We start from the raw sequence: 24,052 nt of genomic DNA, 5'->3' as shown, positions 1-24,052 counted from the left end.
ATACCTTGGTCCAAAAAAGCTTAGTTTATTACTGATTTCTTAGGCCAGCTGTTCCAAGAGATCATTGGATTCATGGGAGCCAAGATTAATGGTACATTAGAGCCAAACAGACGACTTTACTTCTACTCTGGCCACGATAATACCATCAAGACAGTTTTTGGGATGTTGGGCCTTGGAGACTTTGGAGGGATCGCGAAAACTGGTTCTGCTCTGATCCTGGAACTACACAGTGGTCCACAGGAAGGCCAACACCATGTTCAGGTAATATTTTAATTACACAATTATGTAGTATGTATAGATTGATTTATATACAGGTGTTATTAAAGTCCCTCATGGGATTGATAAATAAATGAATAAATAAAAATACCTTTATTTACAAGCGTTCCTCATTTAGAAATTGGTATTCAGGACGACTCAAGTAAAATTTTACATTCTTTTTAAAACAACTACTGGTAAAGGACTTACGGAAACAGGAAACCAGTAAGGTCACCATACAATGTCGGCCAAACATAGGAAAACTTTTTCGGCCTAACTCAAACTTCACACTACGGAAGTAAAGCTTCCGGTTGCGGCTGACACTTTGCGAGATCTCTTCCCAAAACGCAGTCTCTCACTCAGGTACTGAGGACTTTGTGAGTCATGCGGTTTGTCAACAGTTTGACTCTTGATACTTAATTCCTGCACTTATAAATGTACTTTTTGAAGTAAATACAATTGTTTGTCATGTCAGGGGATTGGCCCGCAAGAAGTCAGAAGGAAATCTGAAACAACAGCAAAAGTTGAGGGGTCTTTTTCGTTTAAGGGCCAGCACCTTACAAACATACTATACCTGACTGACAATGTATTTAATCGTTTTTTTTGGTGTTATTAGTTCGTAGGGCAGTAGTCCAGGTACTACTTCTAGTATAAACTCGTCTTATCTTATCAGTCATAAACGCGCGCCGCTTATCTTTTGGCTGTAATGAAACCTGCGTTAGTTATGTCTGAGTGTTGTGTGTGTAAAGCGTGGTGAGTTGATCTGGGCTTGGAATTTGCAAGCTCGAGTTAATTTTTTTTTTCTAAAAGAGCAAGCAGCGCAAAGCGCTACACAGCGGGCAGGCATCGCGTGATCTGAGTTTTGAATAGGCAAGCTAGAGTGTTTTGTGCTGGCCCTTAAACGAAAAAGACCCAAGTTGAGTAGTACATCAAATTAAAGCTCTTTATTAGTAGAGTACAATGCCATAAATCCGAACTCAAAAGGTTCACTCTTTAACAAATTACGCTGGTTTACAGCTGAAAACATTTTCAGTGTTGGTTCTGTTCTCGATGGTTAAATGTTCCTGCCTTGGCTCAAGTTGTAAAAGTCAAACTTAGTAAATGAATACTGGAATTAAGAAATAGTTTTCAAGGTAGTTAGTTGGTGACTCTTCACATCCAATGGAGGATAGTCTACAATGAGTTCGGTAAAAAATTTAACGTAAGCATAGCTCAAGACGTATATAATTTTGATGGGTTTGTTTAACAGAGATAAATTATTTAGGAAAATGCCTCCCCAACCAACCACAGAAGTGTTATTCGTTCACGTTCATCATGCGACCTTTGTTGAAAAGTTGTAAGCAAAATCACTCTTTTAATAATGCACTGAAAGAAAAGTTGGTCTGCATTAATGCAACTCAAATACTTTTAAAGTCGTAAACGAGTGCACAAAATTGGAGCTAAACTCAAAATTAAGTTGAACCGACCCTGCCTACCATAGCTACGTTATGTGTAGAAAACTCGGTTGCTTCACTGTCCTTGGATATCTTGTCTATCACATAGTAGTGCACTCAATGGTGTACCTGATGAGACAATGAGACTATCAGTTCACCTATATATATATATATATATATATATATATATATATATATATATATATATATATATATATATAGGTGTCTCTGATGTCGAAACGATGTAAATGTTTCGTTTTGAGCTTCACCGTCGTCGACTTTGTTAGGATCTCTTCAGGCTAACATGACTCCAGATTCCAGGAGTCAAGTCTGAGACAGCGTCAGATAACAGACGCTGCATTTAAAGGAAAGTGATCTAGAGCTAAACTCAGGTTCAATTGTGTATTACTTATCAGAAAATTAATATTTGTCTTATATGTTCGTAGGTGCTGTACATAGACGGCGGATCTAAGGACTTGGAACCTTCCTTTGTCAACATACCAGGCTGCGACTTTCCCTGTGATTTTCAGTTGCTCTCTAAAATGACTGAAAAATATTACAATATTACAGATTATGAAAGTGAATGTCAAATTAGTCCATGAATAAAATTTTAAGTAGTACAATTACTCAAAACTAATTTTAAATGCTCGTGAGTCTCAGACAGCTTAAGTTTGTGGGAAGTTTATTGAAGGCTGTTTACCTAGGTGATTTTGAAGGTAAATCATTTAATACTTACTACTAAACACGATTTATGTCGAGAAAGTGTAAGACGGAAGTAGAAAAGATGCTTGCATTGCTGTACTAATGAACATGTATTGTTATGGTTTATTCTGTAATAGTGGTATAGGCAATTTGGTAATAGTTTATTGATAAGTAATTTCAAATAAGTGACTGAGCACAAAACCTCATTATATTTTTACTATTTTCAATTATTTATCTACGCTTATGAAGTACTTTTAGTTCTCCATTTCGGTTGCATTATCATCATTTTTTACATTTATCGTTGTGGACTTTGAAATATAGAAATAGAATGAAAATAAGGTGAAGCATAATTTTATTTTAAAAGTAACTATTTTATTTTAATTTGTAATCTGAGAATTAACAAAATGTACTTATATGATTCCATTAATAATGTACTGTACGTAACAATAATGGTGTGATATAGGAGTTTGGATATTCGCCATCGTTACACGGTATTTCTCAAAAGTCCTCCCTCCCCCCTTAACTTTATTATAAGTAGAGATGGGGTGGTTTACTTTGAAGCGTGTTTATATGACGAACTGAAGTTTTTTTATCTATAAAATTTTGACCCCTACCAAAATTGGATAGTTTGATGGTAAGTAAATATTTTAAATAGGAACCTGTAGCAAGTGACACACCATTTTAAAGGTTTCATAAAAAGAAGAAGGGTGTAAAAAATAGTCTCTAATGTTACTGTATGATATTTGGTGGTAATTAAAGTTTGAATTGTTTTATAAAACCCCATTGTAAATCATTTTATAATGGAACAATGGTAAAAATCTTGACTGTAACTCAGATTAAATGCTCGAGATGGCTACCATGTCTCATATTATGTAAGATTTCAGTGACGAGGTAGTAGGCGTCTTCGATCCTTGTCCTTAATCACATCATCCTCAATTCATAAGTGAATAGGAGGGGGAGGGGATTTTTAAGGCGTTCTGTATAAATATGGTGAATGTCCAAAATAGTATTATCCTTTCAAAATTTCCATCGTCAATTACAAACTTTAAACTAAGACACAATGATGTAGTAGTTTACACGTTTTATGTTCCAAAAACAGAAATAAAAGTTACGTTTCTTACTGAAATAAGGCATAACATTTAATGAACACATTTGAGAATCCTTTTATGTATTAAAACTAATATGTTTATGTTTTTGTATCTGCCACAATATCAATTATTGTCAAGGCCGAATTTGGCGGAAATGGTACCAAACATTTGGGGATTTAATTTTGAGAAGATCCAATCTCAATATTATTTATTTATAACTATTATTTTCTGAATCTGAAAATTAATATGGGTTGTATGTATTTAATCATATCTAAATAATTTAGTTCAGACAAAATAAATAAGCCAAATTTGATGGGAAACCCTAATTGTGAGCTTTATTTTAAATATTCTCACCATACCGTTTTCAGGATGTGGCAATTCTTCGTTCTCTCTTGTGTAGTTGAACCCTCACATGCGAGCAAAAACCATCACCTAACACATTGTTTTCTTGTGAGGTGGATTTCGGTTTTTAAGACTGCTTCTACAAATTCCACTGATATGTGAGCACTGGTTGTGATTTGTGTCATCGGTTTGGGTCAGATTTCATTCCTTCACCAATGTATTCCTTCAGCAGTTTGCATTAATTCAGCTGTGTTCACAATGCCTTCTTTCAGCAGTGTTACACTGCACTCCTTCAGCAGTGTTACACTGAATTCTTTCAACAGTGTTACACTAATTTCTTTCAGCAGTGTTACACTGCATTGTTTCAGCAGTGTTACACTGCATTCATTCAGCAGTGTTCACAATGCGTTCTTTCAGCAGTGTTACACTGCACTCCTTCAGCAGTGTTACACTGAATTCTTTCAGCAGTGTTACATTACATTCTTTCAACAGTGTTACACTACATTTTTTCAACAGTGTTACATTACATTCTTTCAGCAGTGTTACACTGCATTATTTCATCATTGTTACACTATATTTTTCAGCAAGGTTCGCAATGCATTCTTTCAGCAGTTTTACATTGCATTCATTCAGCAGTGTTCGCAATGCGTTCCTTCTTTAGTTCGTAACACCATCGTTGAGTTCATTGCGACTATCCAATACTCAAAAACCACCGATTGAACTATACGTCCGTATAGTGCCGTTTAGTGCCCTATGGCCTATATAATCGGATAGTACAATCTTTAGTGCCGTATAGTATGAAGGACAACGAGAAAAAAGTTACCTAAAGATTCTGATATGTAGAGATAAAACCAAGAGTTTAAAAGGGCGCTGGCAGTTTTGATGGCTATTATGTTAGGATGTGCTTCCTCTACCCAAATTACACCATGTGTGATGTACGGAGCATTAACTTCCAGCGTTTTTTAAATAAACTTCATAATTTAGTTTTTCCAGGGCATGAGTGCCATAATTTCTGTAAATGCATCAAAATGTAGTTATTTATTTTTTAACAAATTTCAAATTGTCTAGTTTTATTACTTTTATTTTGAATTTAGACTTTTAGGTATTTTTGTGCTTCTCAGTGACGTGCTTTATTTCAACGCTTGTACCTTGAGGGTATCATAACGGGTATTTTTTAAATGGTATGCAGTTGTGTAGTTACTGCTGGCAACACTTTGGTAACAACGCTCAGCCAAATCCGATGACGTAGTGCATTATTTAACTCTTTGTTATTTAAAAATAAAAATTCACCCAAAATTGCATGTCTATAGCTCAATTCTTTCTCGAGTTAATCCTCTAAGTGATAGCGTGGTAGATGAAAAAGTGTACATTTCCTTCCAACATGGAAATTATCAAATAATAAATTTGGGATTATAATACTCTTATCTTTTCAAGGATATACCTTTAGAAAGTAACGTTCTAACATGAAAATAAAATTATAACTTTATAGGATATACTTGAGTGTCTAAAATAAAAAATCTAGTAGATAACAAACCTTTGAAGAAAATTACAGTAATTGTAGTGAACACATAATTACATGAAAAAACAGTTTATTTTTAATTGGTAAAGAATGTCTTACTTCACTAGGCAAAGTTAGAGCTAAGAAGCCTCCTCCTCTTCTCTGACTTGGTGAATCTGCTATCAGCGTAATTGGGTTGTAATCAACTCTCAGGTAAGATACATCGAGATGATTTGAAGGTGAATTTCCAAATTCAGAATCCATGTCTCAAGAGCACTATCCATGAATAAATAATGTTACCTCATGATTCTATTTAAAAGTGCGAAGGTTGTTTTTAGAGGTGTTACAAAACTCTTTTTAGCTATTCGAGTACTGTAATAAAAATTCCATAACTTATTTATGAGTTCGTAAAAATTTTACTACACTGGAACTGCCCTGGAAGATTTATTAAGCGATCTATTTGATGCCAATGACTTGAAAAGAAACAGCGCATCAGTAATGCTGGACTATTTACAAGCATCCACAACCACAAATTGTTGTGGGTAAAATGAAATATTATGGCTTTGATGAACGAAAAATCGAAAGAGTTAAGGGGGAGTTCAGATTACGAAGCTGGGAAGTGAGGCATTTGCTGCTCTCATCGGACAAAGATGTGTGCCACGGTGTCACGGGTCCTTGCTGTTTAATTTGCTCACATATGATTTTCCTAATTGTAAGCAGAACTGCATAGTCCTACATCAGCAAATATCACAATTTGGACAGCCGAAAATATAGTTCAACTAAACATAGACAAGCTGTGTCGTATATGTAGTATTAAAACCTATAATGCAGCAATAAATGAGAGGAGAGCTTTGAGGTAGTAAATCACAGAGACAGGATAAAAACTCTGGGTGCCATGCTAAACTCTGAGTTGAAGTTTTCCGATTTCGTCTCTCATTCCATTCAGACTGAGCGACTGAAGTCAGGGGTCTAAATCGAGCTATTTGATGAAGTCAGGGGTCTAGACCGAGATATTTGATGAATTCAGGGGTCTAGACCGAGCTATTTGATGAAGTCAGGCGTCTAGGCCGAGCCATTTGATGAAGTCAGGGGTCTAGACCGAGATATTTGATGAAGTCAGGGGTCTAGACCGAGCTATTTGTCAGGGGTCTAGACCGAGCTATTTGATGAAGTCAGGCGTCTAGGCCGAGCCATTTGATGAAGTCAGGGGTTTAGACCGAGCTACTTGATGAAGTCAGGAGTCTAGACTGAGATATTTTATCAAGTCAGGGGTCTAGACTGAGCTACTTGATTAAGTCAGGAGTCTAGACCGAGATATTTGATGGTCAGGGGTCTAGATGAGCTACTAGATGGTCAGGGGTCTAGCCGAGCTACTTGATGAAGTCAGGAGTCTAGACCAAGATATCTGATGAAGTCAGGGATCTAGGCCAAACTATTTGATGAACTCAGGGGTTTAGACTGATATATTTGATGAAGTCAGGGGTCTAGACCGAGATATTTTATGAAGTCTGTAGTCTAGACCGAGCGAATTGATGAAATAAGGGGTCTATACCGAGCTATTTGATGAAGTCAGGGGTGTACGCCGTGCTATTTGATGAACTCAGGAGTTTAGACTGAGATATTTGATGAAGTCAGGGGTCTAGACCGAGCTACTAAATGAAGACAGGAGTCTATACCGAGATATTTTATGAAATCAGGGGTCTAGACCGAGCTACTAGATGAAGTCAGGAGTCTAGGCCGAGCAATTTGATGAAGTCAGGGGTCTAGACTGAGCTACTAGATGAAGTCAGGAGCCTATACCGAGATATTTGATGAAGTCAGGGGTCTAGGCCGAGCTATTCGTTGCCAAAACTTGTAGGCAATCTAGTGCTATCTTCGGGTTTATCAGTACTTGTACTGTTCTCAATCCAGCTTGCGGAAATAGTATTTCAAAGATGGCCTCTGTTCCATAATAAAAATTTATTTAAATATCCCGTCACTAATGTTATAATAATTTCAACAAGTATTATGGCAGAATGCTTTAAATATCCACATATATGTCACCATATTATACAACATTAGACTCTAATACTAATAAAGTTAAATTGTATTGGTGGAATCGTTGATAATACGAAAAGCTTGATATTATGTGTGGACGGACATGACGGGCCCTGCAGAACATCTTATCCGGGGCCCGCTAAGCTGGGTACGGCCATGCCAGTTATATTAGCAGAACACTGGATCGGAACCACGCCAAAGTACATGGTTTGTAATTAAATAGTTTTATAATATGTACGTACCAGGTTACTTTTAGGTTACAGTATGATTAAAACAATAAGATTACTTATTGATATATGACCAAAATAGGATATTACGAGAGATACGATAAAGGAGGCCTGAAATATTCACATGACCGTGAAATAAAAGTCAAGTACTGTAGGAGGCAAATGTTATCTTCTTATCTGTTTAAATATGAAACTCTAATTACTATATCCATTTAGGCAATGCATGTGGGAGTAAAGCAAGCAGTTGGGTTAGCTCTATGTTATTCTAGCTTGTAACATCAGGTTAGTTAGAAGAATGTTATTTTCTCAATTTTTCAAATTAAGGCTTTTGTGGTTACTGTGTGCTTGAAAGCTTACTGTTGCTTCGGTTTTGTTCGGAATGCAATAGCTATTGCTTAAATAACATGTTATTCTACCAAAGCATTTACTTACTAAGTATGGTGAAATTTTTAGTTAATATTATGCTTTTATATTTACTAGATGATTATTTAGAAATGATCTTTTCACTAATCCACAGCATGATTTATGATTTGCTTTATCGAGTAAACATTTAAACAACTCCTATAATTGATAAATATTTTAAACAGTAATATCACAGATTTTAAATTTAATACTCAGGTGTAGATACTGTGCATACTTCTGGATAGATATGGCTATACTGGGCTGTGTCATGAATTGATTAATAATTTCCTGTAGGTATTTGAGTCTTCAACTACGGTATAGTTGAAAACTCAGAATAGGCAGATGTTATAAAAATTTTTTGAGGTCAGAAATTATCATTGGATGAGGTTACCATAACCTAACCTAACGTAACCCAACGTAACCCAGTATTCTCATGGAAAAGCTAAGACAGAGGTCTTACCACCATTTTTAAGACTTTTTGGAAAACTATCTCAAAATCACATTGTGGTTTGTAGCTCGAGCTTTGAAGGATAGAGGGATATTATTGAAATTAATACATTTTAGAAAGACTTACTTTATTATCAAATCCTTGGGCAATGATAACCTTTGCCTTTTTGCCCAAAAAGAAATATTATCAAATCCGGATAGAATCGAGTAGTTTAAGGCTTCCAACAGATATTATTATTTACTGAAAAAAAAATACCAAAGCATTACTAAGGATACCAGTAATGGTGGTGTTTTGGAATTTCTACCACCCCAAAATAGTGCCATAAAAATCTTGAATGATCAAACCATAAAAAGCATAACCAGTAACCTCTTTCTGAAGTACCCTTAAGGGGATCGTCATTTTTGAAATCTCTACAATAGTTAACCCCCCTTTCTCAATAGTTGTCTCCCCGAAAGCTTGAAATTCGTAAAAAGAGGTGCTAATATAAAATAGAGATGTACCTAAACATCGTCAAAATCAGTGATGACCAGAGCCTTATTTCTTAATCCAATCGCTGTGCAAACATTATCAGAATTATTTATCTTAGGGTCGAGATAACTTCAAGGTAAGGACCTGCAATCAGTGTTATCCTAAAAAAGCTATTTCTTAGAGATTATTTTCTATGTTGCTGTACCGTGACCTTTAAACTGTGATAGCCAAGCTAAAAAATAACCAAAAATGATATTTTAGAAATTCCTAACATCTTATACTGCACCAAGGTCCTGTATTTTTTAACAGCCCCTACTAGATCCTTTTATTTAAATTAAAAAATGTTTAAAATCATGATGTCAAAATAGTAATCATTTGTATTGGAGGGAAAATTGTGAAGGTTATGGTTTTTAGCATAGTATTTTGGGTATCACGCTTGATAACTGTTGACCGTCTGAGGAAAAGTGTTTTTAAGTACTAGATGTTTTTAAATGAAAATCCCATTACTTTATATTACACTTGTGCAAAGTGAAACCAATTTATTAGTCCGTATACTACAGAATTTAAATACTTATTGCTATTTAATTTCTGACGAATATCGCCCAGTTTATGTGGGACCATGCAACTAATATCCAAACTAAGCCATTACATGATTTTAAATATGACAGTTAGAAAGGTATTATGTTTGGAAATGTGAGATCTTGTACCAAATAATTAATTTTTAATGAAAGTTTTTTATTTCAATATAATTAGGTATACTACGAAGGTGAATAAATTCAATTATTTTTATGAGGTAAAACATCATTCACAAAAATTTCATTAAAAAAAAACTAAAAATGTTTCTAATAAATCAAAACTATGATTTTTCTTCTAAAAATCAAAATTATAGGGCCTTGGATTTCTTTTGAGAAACTACTGCACTGTAAATTCTTTAAATATCTATAGTTTTACTTTATTTTCAGAAATCAGAAAGAAGCCAGATATGGAAAGACACTGGTTCTGGCTGTACATTACAACGTTTACAGTTTTATGGGGAGCCTATCAACTTAACAAAGAGCCAGTCGCAACTTTCCATTCCAAAAGTTTCAACAACAGCATTGAAATAACAAATTCCACAACGTCCAATGCTGTCATCACCAAAGGATCTAGAGCTTCTACATCGCTACAACTCGTTATTGCAGTAATGATAGAATTGTTCAAGTTGAAAAATAAGTATTGCATAATTTCTTTGTATGAATGTTTAATTAGTTTACTTGTAGATAAATAGTTGAACGTTTTTCTTGCGCATTGTACGAATTACGAGTGTCATTAAAAGTGCAATATACTGAACTTGGATCGAGAAACTTACTCGTAAACATGAAACAGTAAATCACTGATCTAAAGTAACGTTGTAATTTATAAAAAAGAAATAATAACTTAATTGAATATAGCTTATGTGCCTTAATATTTTTGAAATTATTGTAGGCTCAACAATCTTTTGGATGGAATTACAGTAATTATAGGGAGCTCAGAATTACATGGAAAAAGTTCCCGTTTGTAATTGGAGAACAGGGTTAGAATATTTTATTTTACTAGTAAAGTTAGAGCTAAGAACTCCCCACCCCTTTCTTTGATACTGTTTCCACTGACATAGTCGAGCTACTATCATCGCTAAATATGACTATTAGAAAGGTGTGATTTTTTAATATGTTATATATTGCGCCAAGTAATTAATTTATAATCACATCTTGTACCTCAAGAAAATTAGGTATACTACGTAGTTGAATAAAGCCAAGTAATTTTATGCGTAACAGTTTGAAAAAAGATCTTTTATAGTAAGGAAATAACTTCTATGAACTTTCTATTAGTTAGAATAAAATTAAAAATATTAATTAACATTTTAAATTAAAAAAAAATAAATTACATTTTTGTTTTTTTTAATTTTAATATTTTAAAGTTGATATTTTTTACTTTTAGGTGGCCCGTCACGGTAATCGGGCATCTGACTTCTCGGTCGCTATGCCATTGTGTTACCCGGTCAACGACACCAACACTTGGCCTTATGGCCCGGGACAGCTGACCAATGTGAGTTCTGTCAATGTCTTTTGGTATAAGAAATAATGAATATAAACGTATAAGCATGTATTTTGGAAATGTCTTGAGTGTTATGATATATTTAGATGTCTCTAAGTTTGTGATTAGCTTCAAGGGCCGCTTTTTTCAATCCTGAAGACCAGACAGTGTCACTGCCCAGTTCAAATAGTCAGTTTTTGATGAACTGCAGTCGCATAAACATGGACGCCTCTATTGATTCTCCTCCCACATTTTAAATTGGGGAGTGTAATGCGTTTCCTGTATGCAGATGGAAATAGTGCAGTAGAAATCTATCGGAGAATGTGCCGGAGAAAACAGAAAAACGAACAGACAACAAAACTGTTTTGAGAAGAAGCTGTCCGTACTCAATAATAAGTGTTATTTAGTTTTACTTAAGGATATTAAGTGTTTGGAAACCTACTGTTAGTTGCCAAAGACAAATGATGGTTTTGTAAGTGAATGTTGTAGAAAGCCAAAGATGTTGACTGAAACTCACAAAAATCACCGAATGGCCTCAGCTTTAACATTTCTCCATCATTTGATCCTTGATATTGACAAGCGGCCACCTTTAAACTTTGCACGGATAGAGCTGGCATTTCTGAGGTTTCGTGGAAAATTTAAAGTTTACTCCTTCTTGTATTCAGATAGTTACATGCTACATGTGTTACTATGGCTCATGTTAAGTAATTTGATTCTGGTCAGTTTGCTTACAAGTTTGTGTATTCAGCGATTTTCTTGTTGACACCATGGTTTAAGAAAAGTGTAAATATATTTGATAATGCTTATAAAATCCCAGGAGTTAAATACACCATAAAGAAACCCGATGTTTTTTATGTTTTATAAGCGCAACCTACAGAATTCGTAAATTTTAAAACTTACAGGTTAGTCGTTCTGGAGATATCGTGCAGAGATACAGACTGACACAAAAGAAATTGTTCCATCTCCCATCTTTGTTAAAGTTCAACAAAAAAATTATCAGCCGTCAATCATCTAAGAAGAACATACGGAGAAGTATTTTGAGACATTACTTTCAAGAATTGCCACACAGGGGAATGGATAATTAGACAGACGGACAGAAGAAGAAACTGACAATAACACAATTTTAAGAAGAACCTGTCGGTCCATAATAATAAGTGTTGTTTTGTTGTTGTGTGTTACTTAGGGATACCAAGTATTCGAAATGTTCCTGTTAGTTTTCAAAAACAAACTAACAAAACAATGTATTCAAATTCTAATGGCAAATACATACTAGACCCGGGATGAATCCCTAATTCCACATTATCTCTTGATAATTCTTTGTGAACTCCAATTGATGTCTTGGAAAATACATAAAACTTATGTTTTTCCTAGGCCAGAATGGAAATTTGAAGAACAAAAGGATTCCCAATTTTTGGGCGTTATCTCCAATATTAATCTTTTTTCTAAGCGCCTGACAAAGAAAAGACTAAAACCAGCGAAAAGTTACAGCGAAAACATCTCATACGAAAATTCGTCAATATTGGTATTAGTTGCATTTAAAATTGTGTGCCTCTTATTAAGTATTATCAAGCCATCATTTTTTTCAATAATAACTATAAAATATTTTGTATGGTGTATTATTCCTGACAATGGAGAATCTGGCCCTCCTATTAAATCTTCCCATCCCGATCAAGTCTCCGTCGTCATCATTTTTTCATTCTAGCGAATTTAGAACTATTCAGATCGAAGAATATTTTAAAAGAAAATGCAAGAAATGCAATTTGATACTTTTTAGCAATTTTATTTCAGTTAAGTTCTCTATCTAATTCGCTTTTTCTTTCATAACGGAATTTCACAGAACTGCTAGCATTAATACAACAAACATGCTTTGTCTTTCTGAGTCTATGTTAACAATGCTTGTGTGCATAATTAACAGCATTTCTTTATAAGCCTTTCAACGGTTAAGCATTTTGATTTTTATCTCTAGTGACTACTATTGCGGAAATTCAATCTAGAAAGAGACCTGTCTCTTGAAACAAAATCGCCTCCAAAGGCTTCGTAGTCGTCATAATTTGCAAGTCATTTAGGAAGATGTTCTTTATTACTTCATTCTTACTTCTCGCAAAATAGAACCACCCATTCCTTATTGTTTTGCTTTTTAATTTTGTATAAGTGTCAAAATAAGCATTAATGATGAATATAGATCAGAATAATAAATGTCTTTGGGAACTTTCTATTCCTAGGGACAAAAAGAGAACATCACCTGCATTACAATGTCCCTTTATGATAAAGTTTGAAATTTATTCCAAAGAATATGACCTTAGAGCGCTCAACTGATAGTGTCTAGATTAGATAAAAACTGTCTCCAACACTGTGTCCTTTATCTCCAACTTGAAACATTTTAAATTTTCTTTAGGAAATGTTAACTATTAAGATTTAATTGTAAAATTCTACATTTCATTTTATTTTATTTAAATTTTTCCAATAGAGTATAAACCAATCAAATTGAACTAGTTCATAATAAACTAAACTTTTCCAGAGTAGGAAACTGTTCAATTCCATCTGGATTTTCACTGGTAATTTACAATGAATGATTTGAAATTATTTGATGGACGTCTTTCTAATTACATGGTGAAAGAATAGTACATACGTTTCAAGGATAGAACCACTCCTCTTCCTCAAAAGTTAGACATTCTCTCATAAAAGGTGTATACTAATCATATACAATATATTCTTGTAAAGATACTAAATGCTCGAGATCCGGCCATCCTTTTTGTTCACAGTTGCTTTTTAAGCTTCTCAGCATGCAACTTTCCTAAATGTTTTCCATTTTATAACTGCAGGAAAATAGAATCTCCATTATTGGCACATAGTTTTCTAACGTTCTCGCTTTTATTCCATTTGTAAGTACACTAAGAATATGCTTATATACTTAGGATAGATTCGCATATTTCAGTTTAATTATAAAACACATTTACTGACATCGATTTGGTTATTATAAAGCTTAAATAATATATTCATTACTGACATAATATTTCTACATTTTAATTACGTTTTAAATATATTAGAAACAGAAACATAAAAGGTTGCAGTTCTTGGATTTTATAGTAAATTTTACATTGAATGTTTATAAACAAAAGACCTAAATTAAAAGACTTCCTTAACATTTTTTTTCTAGAAAGGCCGACTTCAAATGCACAGATTGGGAAAGAGAATCCGATCTTTATACGATGGGTTTATTAGCCAATATTACCTCCCAGAGCAGGTGATGGCTTACACTAAGGACGAGTCCCGACTAGTCATGAGTGCCGAGCTGCTCCTGGCGGGTCTGTTCCCTCCCAGAGGTTACCAGGTGTGGAACAGCGACTTGCTGTGGCAACCCGTCCCAGTCTTCCGCAACTACAAGGAACACACAAGGGTACGGTGGCTTTAAATATATCACTTAGTTATTACATTGAAGCAACGAAACTGTTGGCGAGAGTAATAGGTACGTTATCAGTGACATCTATTACTGGTCATGACCGCCAAGCTGCTCCTGGCGGGTCTGTTCCCTCCCAGAGGTTACCAGTGTGGAACAGCGGCTTGCTGTGGCAACTCGTCCCAGTCTTTCGCACCTACAAGGAACACACAAGGGTCTGCTGGCTTTAATTACTATATATATATATATATATATATATATATATATATATATATATATATATATATAATTTAGCTAATTTTAAGTAATTGAACGGACCAACGGCTTAATAGCATTAATGGCCAGGCAGGCAGGCTACTATCAAGGACAGGATCGCTCAGCGGTCACCCACTCAAGCAGCAGCCACGCTCTACGTTAGCGTTCAGTGATTTTACATTTTATAAGTATTTTCTGGCAAATTTTGAATGCTGGCAAGAGAAAGTGGAATCATAAAAAGTTGGTTTTGTTCGCTGTAAAAGAAATGATCAAAATCCAGATCATTATTATTACCCACGTATTACGAATAGTTGAGGGAGAAACCTTGCCAATCATTTTAAACTATTGATATGTCGTTGTAGAAAAATTGAACTACTACTAATGCCGTGTCCGATATTAAAAGTAAAGATTGTTTTATTTTCCAAAGAGAAGTTAGGGCTCTGAAACACAAACGCAGCTTCGGAACCAATGGCTTAAAAGTGATTTCCGTACGATTAACAATGACAGGGCAGGCGAGCTGTCTCTAAGAACACCCTTCTTAGCAGCAGACTTGTTATTGTTGCCTGATTCCGTTATCTCGAGTCAACCGTAGTGGTACGCTATGTACGCTAGAAACTTACCGAATTCGTTATGTGAAAAAGAGGCAAAGCCTTGTAGTGTCTATATGAACAATATTGAAACATCCTGAACAAATAAATATTTAAGATAAATATTTAGGATAATAATTTTTTAGGAGGATAATTATTTAGGAGTATAATTTAGGATAAATAAAATAAACTCTTACACATATACGACATCTTATAAACAATTAAATGTTTTGAATCCTTTAAAAATAACGTCGTAGCGTGATACATTATAACAACAGAACTGAGGATGATGTTATTTTGGTGGTCTAAATAGAAGTTATTGCTAATAAAATATTAAAAACATATTTGTGAAATAAATTATTTAAAACTTTATTATTTCACTGGAATAACATTTACTGAAATATCTGAAATGAATCGCACCAGAACTACCAGGAAATTATTCAAAAAATTAAATATAAAATCATTAATTTAAGATCATAATGTAATTTGAGTACTTTGTTTAATGCAATTTTATTTTATTTTTATAATCATAAATACTGCAAAAAATCACATCCACTAGTGTAAGCTATTTCAAATACTTTTCTCCAAATATTCTATTTACAAATTTTGTTTCAGAGGGCGATTCCCGTGAATGCATCGGCATGTCCAAAATTTCAAAGAGCACAAGCCAGTTCTTTAGAACAATATGAGGAAAAGTATGGTAGAAACGTGACTGACCTCGTGGAATATGTTCAGCGAGCTACTGGAATAAATATAGTAAACGACGTCCCACGCAATTTCGTCGACCACAACCTCTATAGGATTGCATTATGGTTTATTTGGGAATCTATAATTCATGCGGTAAGAAGTTTAACGGTATATAAAAATGAGTGAATTTTAATTGTATATTTCGGGGGTTTTAATACCCCCTCTTTAGGAAGTTCTAAATACGTAGCAATTAATACATAGCAACAAAATTATAAAAAGTAAACAAGAATCAATAAAAAATAAAGTTACAAACTGTGCACAAAATTTGATAAAGTCCAAGTAACGTTAAATATTTCTGAATTTGGACTAGTTGATTTTTGTAAAGAATGGAATGATACATGTAATTAAAACACTTTTTGAATCTATAACATTTATTTTAAAAATTATTTTATCTTAAATTTAGTCCAAATGGATTTTTGGTCTTCACAATGATTTGACGAGATTGCTCCAAGTGCTTTAATTTTAATGTGTTGCAATTTTAATCAGGACATGGTAGTGGCATTTGGTGATTTGGTGTATTCCCTTTAATGTAAAACACCCCCCCCCCCAAATTTTGTCTTGTTTATGTTCTAGACAATGTGTTGCCAATGGGTTTTTCTTCATCCTGATGGAAAATATCAAACCTATGCCCTGTCATAAGAAGTCTAAAATGATTAAATGTTTGGCCAGTATAGTTTTTGGAACAAAACTTGCAATTAATTTGGTATATTACATTTATAGAAATACAATCGATGTTACCAATTATAGGACAGGCCATTCCAGTATTACGGCTTGTGAATTGTCTTGAAGAATAATTCATAATTTTACATGATCCACATCGTGGTTTTTTTTACAAAGATCACATCCATTTCTTTTATAGTTATTAGATTTTGGAACACGTGTGTTAACCAGCTTATTTTTTAAAATTTGGAGGTCTTCTAAAAATTACTCTCGGCTCTTGGTGCTTTTAAACAGTGATTACTAAGAACGCCATTTGGCAGATACGGAAAACAACCATGTAACTTTTAATCAGACATGTGTTTAAACTCACAATACATATAATTTATGGTCATCACTGTAAAATTTTAATTGCAAGGAATTAATGTGCACAAAACAATTATAGGTTGACGGTAACCAAAGTTTCCCCTCGCCTTCTCCTAAAGTTTATTATTTTCAGGTTGCTCAGAGAAGTAGGAGCGCATTTGTTTGTTCCAATGTACAAAACATTCTAGTCCAACAGATTTAACTAATACCTTAAGCATTTCCAAAGTTTGCTTTACACCGGAGAAAAAGTGAAAGTAGCTCCTGGAGAATGGCATTAATTAGGGAAAAAAGTACACCTTGAAAAATAAATAAATAAATTTGAGTCCACAATAAAAAATTGTAGTACTCAAATTAGCTAAATGTATAGTGGTTTACATGTTAAGAAGCAATCAAATAATAATAAACAAAGAATTAAGCTGAAAATTTATTAATTTTACGAAGAACACAAGAAACAAGATAATATATTTTTGGAGGCAATGTACTGCTAAACCATGAACATAGGTCAATAGAAATTAACAAAACCTTTACACAGACATTATTCAATATTCACAGAATATACGATTCAGTATTAAATACAAGTCAATTTCATGTTGAAATCTGGAAGAAAGAAATTAACTGTAGGCCTATAAGCTTTGCTAAAAAAAGTCTTTCTAGGAGTGAATTTTTACATATTTTTCTTTTTAAATAAATGCATTTATAAGAAATTGATAGTTACTTAGTATCTAGAAGATGAGGTAAAACACACTGAAACAGCAGTTTACTGCACAATCCATCGATCAGTCTAAACAATTCAGGGACCTGAATAAAAAATAATACATTTTGATGACTGGACCTAGTTAGTTCTACTAACCTTTGTGACAGGTATATTTTTTTTGCTATCTGGTTGTTGGTAAGATATTTATTACATTGCACTGTTTAACTGAATTATTTCACTTGGTTCAAATTCACATGTTATCTATGTTCACTGACATTTGAAAATGACCTCCTCATTGCACTTAGACCTAAGAGGACATTTGCACTGCTTTGAGAGTGACAGGATATTCAGGATGGGCAAGGTTGGGTGGAGGGGCTCCCTACTGCTCAACCATGAGGGGGGATAGCGGGCACTTTCTCCGTCATCTTGATGGAGGGGAGGCTTAGCTCTGACCCAGCTTTTCCAGTCAAAACGAGAAAAGGGAAGCGGACTCTCTCATGTTTAACATTAAGGAGGCCCTCACTCACTAACATTCATCTTACGCAGTAAATGACGCAGTAGACCTATAGGCCAGCATCTTATACCCCATCATCTCAAAATCAGTGATATGCTACCGCTTGACATTCATTGGGTTACCCACATTTAAATAACACAAGTATAGTATACACTAATCCTAGTTACAATCTGTAACAAACAGATGCAATATACTGTGTATGTAACTACTGTGACCTGCAATATCCATTAAGTTCATGTCATATTTAGGATAATGAGGGATTGAAGTTACCGGATTGGGCGACGAGAATCTATCCGGACCCTATCGCCCACCTAATATCTGAACTGACAAAAGCCTACGCTACCGCCTCGGATACGCAAATCAAACTTTTCCAAGGTAATAATAGTATATTATGTATAGGTATAGTATGCCTATACCTAGTTTTTGTACCTAGTATGTCTATCGTTTCTGGTTTGTAATTATGTGTTTGGTTAGCTATTTACCTGAAGAAGAGATCAGATTGCAGATCTCGAAACGTAGTGTTACTATTTTATCAGTGAACGATGGCATACGTCTGAAAAATCCTGTTTCCTTCCCAGTATAGTATGTTTAGTTTTGTATTGAAGTCTATGGATATATATATATATATATATATATATATATATATATATATATATATATATATATATATATACACTAGCAGTTGCCCGCGGCTTCGCACACAATTTCTCGTTGAAAAACAGTACACTATATTTACATTTTATTTTTCTATCATATTCTAAACATTCAAGAGATCCTTGATAGTCGTTCCTTCGTGAGTCTCTTGGGCGTATTATGAAGGAATGTACCATATTTCCTGCCTCTATCTTTCGTGGTTTTGGCTAATATGGTTATAAACTAATCTGGTTATAAAAAATCTAATTCGGTCTGTTGAAATTAATTTTCTTTCTAAAATATTTCCAGTATTATTGTGGAGTTTGTCTTGTGCTCCGATCAAAAAAATGTATCGACGAAAACCAATTTCGATCATAAAGTGTCTTATTTCGGCTCTTTTCATTTATCTTCGATCTAACCAAATTCACTTATCTAATTATCTAATCTAATATTCATGGCGTTGTACAATGATGAGGTTTTTATAACAGCGTTTAATAGTATTGCCATTGCATTAGATAGTTTATTAACCATTGGTGATATCTAAATTTAAAATTAGCCAATACCTTCGTCTATGCAATCTGCATTACACTACTGATCAAGCAGTTTACAATAATACAATATTTTTTTAATTTTAAACGTAAACAACTGTTTTTATCTCTTTGATAAACTTCAGCTGGAAGTATTAACAGCTGTTAAGTATCAGTTCACTCTGTATTACGTTTCGTAGCGCAGTCTGCCGGATCCAATATAAAACACTCTAACATTAACAACAATATTTATAAATAACAAATTAATAAAATAAACCATTTCAATCGGACCAAATCATGAATATAAACCATTCTCGAATCCACTTAAACACACACACAAAATTTCAAATAGTAGCACTGCTTTCAAACTTGTAATGAATTAAAAGTTGAATTACCTTTGTTTGTGAATGTTGAAATCTTTTGTTTGGTTGACCCTAGCAAGAAAGGCCATGTTCAACAACCATTAACTATTAAGAATACATATCACTAGTCAATTCTACTATCCTTAAATTATATTGATATGAATGTTAGCTCACAAAATTAACTTTATCAAGTTTTATTAATGTGTCAATAGTTTTTCAGTTCAGTATTATTCCATAGTGTATATTCTTCTTTTGGAGAAACATACTAACAATATACAGGGTTTGTCCGGAAAGTAATACGACTGATTTTATTTTGCCAAGACTATACTTCGGAGCGTGCGCGCACCAACTGGATTCGGTATAGGGCATTCCTAGCTAACGAACAAGCGGCTGGTCAGTTGTCTCCGAGCATCTGAAGAGTCAGGACAGGCATTTTCGCGTGACGTGTTTCTGTGAGTGGTAGAAGCCGAAAATGCAGCGTTCGTTAGAGCAAAGGCACGCGATCACATTCAGTGTGAAACTCAGTAAATCTGCGACAGAGACATTTGATATAACCAAGCAGGCTTACCCAGATGTTGCTTTAGCAAGAAGTGGTGTGTTTCGATAGCACCAGGCCTTTTTGGAGGGCCGGAGAAGAGGTCGCTGATAAAGACCTTGCTGGAAGACCTTCGTCTTCGACAAACACTGACAATGTGATTCGTGTGCACAAAGTTTTGAACTCAGACCGTCGACTAAGTATTCGTTTAATTGCCCAGATGTTAAACTTAACGAAATCTGTGGTTCATGAAATTGTGACGGAGCATTTGAACATGCGCAAGGTGTGTGCGAAGGTGGTCCCAAAAGTGCTCACTGACGACCAGAAATTGCAGCTCACACCACCTTTCTTGTGAACAGCTACCTGACCAAGGCTAGCATTCCAACTCTTCAACAGCCGCCCTACAGCCCAGATGTGGCCCCCGGACTTTTTTTGTTTCCTCGCCTGAAAAGGCCAATGAAAGGCAAGCATTTTGAGACGACAGAGGGGATCCAAGCAGCATGCACCGCGGCTCTCAAGGCTATTCCGGAGAATGCCTTCTGTGACGCCTTCAATGCTTGGAAATCGCGCTGGCAGCGCTGCATCGTCGCAGAAGGAGCCTATTTTGAAAGTTTTTAAAGAATTGTAACGAATTGCTCAATACATTTTTCTTAATCGACTCAGTCCTATTACTTTCCGGACAAACCCTGTATACTTAAAACAGTTTAACACTTGAAAATGTGCTGTTTTTCTATAGGAGAAATATTTCAAGAAATCATAAGCTTCATGCAACACAAAGTGGAACAAATGAAAGCCCCTAAGCGCTTTTACTTGTACACTTTTCACGACGGGACGATATTCGGTTTGATGCACATTTTGGGACACAGTAACTACAGTGTGGTCCAGGCAAAGACTGGATCTGCTTTGATATTCGAACTGCACAGAGACCCACAGAGCGGTGGACACTATGTGAAAGTAAGTTAAAGCACACTTTTGTTAAGTAATTATTATTTATATTACACTAGCTGAACCGGCCACGCTTCGCTTTGGCTTGGTTGACGGTTGTGAGAACACGTTACTTAGTTTCACGGTCAAGTGAAGATCAGGAAAAGTTAAAACGTTTTATGTACGAACACGGCGTTTTGCAACGCACCAAAGTTTGCCCTCCGTAGAATTTTATATTTTACTGATAGGTACTATCTCGAGGGATGTTTTTCAAGAAAATGTAACAAAGAAACCCAATTTCGATCATAAAGTGTCTTCTTTCGGCTCTTTTCATTTACCTTCCATGTAACCAAATTCGATTACCTTATGTGCAAACATTCACGGGTTTTTACAATGAGGTTGTTTTCCATAATAGCGTTTAATAGTATTTTCGTTGCATTAGATAGTTTATTGATCATTGGTGCAATCTGAATTTAAAATTAGGCAATGACGTCTTCTATGCAACCTGCATTACACTACTGATCAAGCACTTTATAATAAAAATTTTCTAAATTTAAAATGTAAACAAATGTTTCTGCCTCTTTGATAAAACTTCAGCTGAAAGTATTAACAGCTGTTAAGTATCAGTTCGCTTTGTATTATGTGTCGTAGCGCAGTCTGTCGGATCCAAATATATATATATATATATTTATTTTAGAATGTATAACATATTAAAACACAATTATATTAATATACTGAGTAAGAATGGATTTGGTATTGCCAATTATAAAGTCAAAATTCATGCGTGCACAGAATTAAACTGTATTAGTTGAAGACCCTTATATTGTCGTGTTGGAACGAAATAATAGTGGGGAAGAAATAAAGTAACATGCACAGAATATTTGCGCATATTTGGTGGGAAAATAGATGTCAAAGTCAAAATTATTTTACCAGGCGAAGTTAAGGTTGACGAACCCTTCCTAACCCGTAATCTGGGGACTAACGGCTTGAAGGCGACTTCCTAACCACCACTAATGGCCGGGCAGGCGGCCCGCTTGCAAGGACAGGATCGTTCAGCGGTTACCCATCCAAGCAGCAGCCACGCTCGACGTTGCTTGGTTCAGTTATCTTTCGATAACCGTCGTACCCGCTACACTGCGCCATTGGCAAACGTCTGATTAATCGGAAAATATCGTTGGCTATCTATTGTTTTACACTGTAGTAGTTTTCTCCAATATACTGAATGTTGTTATATTGTATTGTTTTGCAATGAAATAAGGTGTTTAGTATGATTCAACACTGTTTGACTTTGAATACGTTAAACCCGCGGTGCTAGTAGTTAATGGTAAGATCTATCAAAAATATTTACTAAAATAAAATCGTAAAAATTGCAATGTAAATGCAATATAACTGGCAACCCACGTGACCAGAAGTTTCACCATGTAAAACAATAACTTGCGCGAGGGTTTCACGAGAGGCTGCTATATAATATAAGCAAAGATGGTCTTGCAAAATAGTTTCCATCTGTTTTAATTCAATCCTGACAGCCCGTTTTCCCTAAAGCAGTATTTATTATCAAACCATTAACAATATTATGTAATTAAAGTGTTCTAATTTACTAATTAGTCTTTGGTATGTTTTAATTTGGACTGATAGTAGAACAAACTACGTTTTTTGTTCTCTTAGGACAAGAAACTTTGATATTTCATTTAGTCCTAAAAGGACCTTAGCGTTGCTTCCGGGGTGACAGAATATTCTGGATGGGTAAAGTTGGGTGTAGAGGCCGCCAACCTGTAAAGATCCACGAGGAAGGATTTAGGGCTTTAATCTCAGTATTGTTTCCTCGCAAGAAGGGGAAGCCAGATTTGTACCAGCCTCTCTAGTCAAAGCAGGCAGGAGGTGGCTACGGCCTTGTGTCTAGGCTAGCAACAGCCCTAAACACTTGGAGAGCCCCACAACTCCGTCATCTTCTGAAGTAGACTAGACCTACACCTTACACCCCAGAATCTCGACATTTGCGGTTAGTGATGTGCCGCTCCTGGAAATCCATGAGGTTGCCCAGATGACACATCGGACTTTGGTTTACCCAATGTACGTTGAACTAGAAGGTATAAACGAGCCAGAAGTGAACCCTCATTGGATATCTATAAACTGCGTTACTGAGAATAAAAACAGTATTTTCACAAGTTCTAAGCATTTAGCGTGATTAAAGGTAATATGTACATATTGACGAGCCAGTATGCTACCACTATACCACAGAGCTCCTGTGGTGTGTACATATACAATACATATTCTTATATCATACCATATACAAGTAGTGCTTAAAATGTTAAGGATACTTAATGATAAAGGCCCTATGGGCACAAAATGTTCTATGTATTCTTGATAGATTTAAAATTAATATTAACTCCTTCTTTTATGATATTGAAATAAAGAGTGGATTTTATAACATAAAAGCTTTATTCTCTCTTTATGCTCTTCTTCTCAACATATGGCTCGAGTACAAGACAAGTGGTTGACATAAAATAAAAACACTTGAAATATATTAAGAATAAAAATATACAATTCCAAAGTAAAATTAATACTCTACGGATACATAGTATCTTGTTAGTGATAAATAGGATGAATCAAAGTGTGAAATTACTTACAAAGTGTGAACTTTTGTTACTTTCAACTCATTGCTAACATCTAATAAGTGAAATTATAATGGTAAACTGTTCTTTATTTACAGGTTGTGTTTATAAATGGTGCAACTCAGGAGTTAGAACTTTCGGAAGTCAACATCCCCGGCTGTGACTCTCCCTGTGACTTTCATCTGCTATGCAACATCACTGAGAAATATTATAATGTTGAAGATTGGAAAAAGGAATGTGAAAATTTAGTCAAAGAAATGTTTTGTTGAGAACCAAACTTGTTTCCTCTC

General features: G+C 34.8%; 2 protein-coding genes and 1 long non-coding RNA gene across 5 annotated transcripts in view; 2 read left to right on the top strand and 1 right to left on the bottom strand.

Annotated features, from left to right (window-relative positions):
* The window catches only part of LOC124360788 (prostatic acid phosphatase-like), a 13,886-nt gene extending 11,575 nt beyond the window's left edge, over positions 1–2,311 (top strand). The window contains exons 6-7 of the mRNA XM_046814688.1: positions 44–261; positions 2,135–2,311. Of these exons, the coding sequence (XP_046670644.1) occupies positions 44–261; positions 2,135–2,290 (374 nt within the window). The 3' untranslated portion in view covers positions 2,291–2,311. The remainder of the gene's footprint in view (positions 1–43; positions 262–2,134) is intronic.
* LOC124360793 overlaps positions 215–24,052 on the bottom strand; it is a 58,455-nt gene continuing 34,617 nt past the window's right edge. The window contains exons 2-3 of the long non-coding RNA XR_006922275.1: positions 14,185–14,330; positions 215–761 (exon numbers count right to left, since the gene is read on the bottom strand). This is a non-coding gene — a long non-coding RNA (uncharacterized LOC124360793). The remainder of the gene's footprint in view (positions 762–14,184; positions 14,331–24,052) is intronic.
* Positions 2,274–24,052, top strand: LOC124360787 (testicular acid phosphatase homolog). Of its 3 annotated transcripts, none has more exons than XM_046814686.1 (8): positions 2,274–2,404; positions 9,863–10,080; positions 10,857–10,964; positions 14,110–14,349; positions 15,807–16,031; positions 18,418–18,544; positions 20,963–21,180; positions 23,861–24,052. In XM_046814686.1, the coding sequence occupies exons 1-8, from the start codon at positions 2,332–2,334 to the stop codon at positions 24,029–24,031; spliced, it is 1,380 nt and encodes a 459-aa protein (XP_046670642.1). In that variant the 5' UTR covers positions 2,274–2,331; the 3' UTR covers positions 24,032–24,052. The 3 variants fall into 3 exon arrangements, with proteins under 3 accessions (XP_046670642.1, XP_046670641.1, XP_046670643.1); XM_046814685.1 differs by having other exon boundaries at positions 15,807–16,046; XM_046814687.1 differs by lacking the exon at positions 2,274–2,404 and adding an exon at positions 7,614–7,864 and having other exon boundaries at positions 15,807–16,046.

This window comes from Homalodisca vitripennis, chromosome 4 (assembly GCF_021130785.1).
Source record: "Homalodisca vitripennis isolate AUS2020 chromosome 4, UT_GWSS_2.1, whole genome shotgun sequence".
Taxonomy (NCBI): domain Eukaryota; kingdom Metazoa; phylum Arthropoda; class Insecta; order Hemiptera; family Cicadellidae; genus Homalodisca; species Homalodisca vitripennis.
The sequence above is the reverse complement of the archived record's forward strand: the minus strand, read 5'-3'. Positions and strand labels throughout refer to the sequence as shown.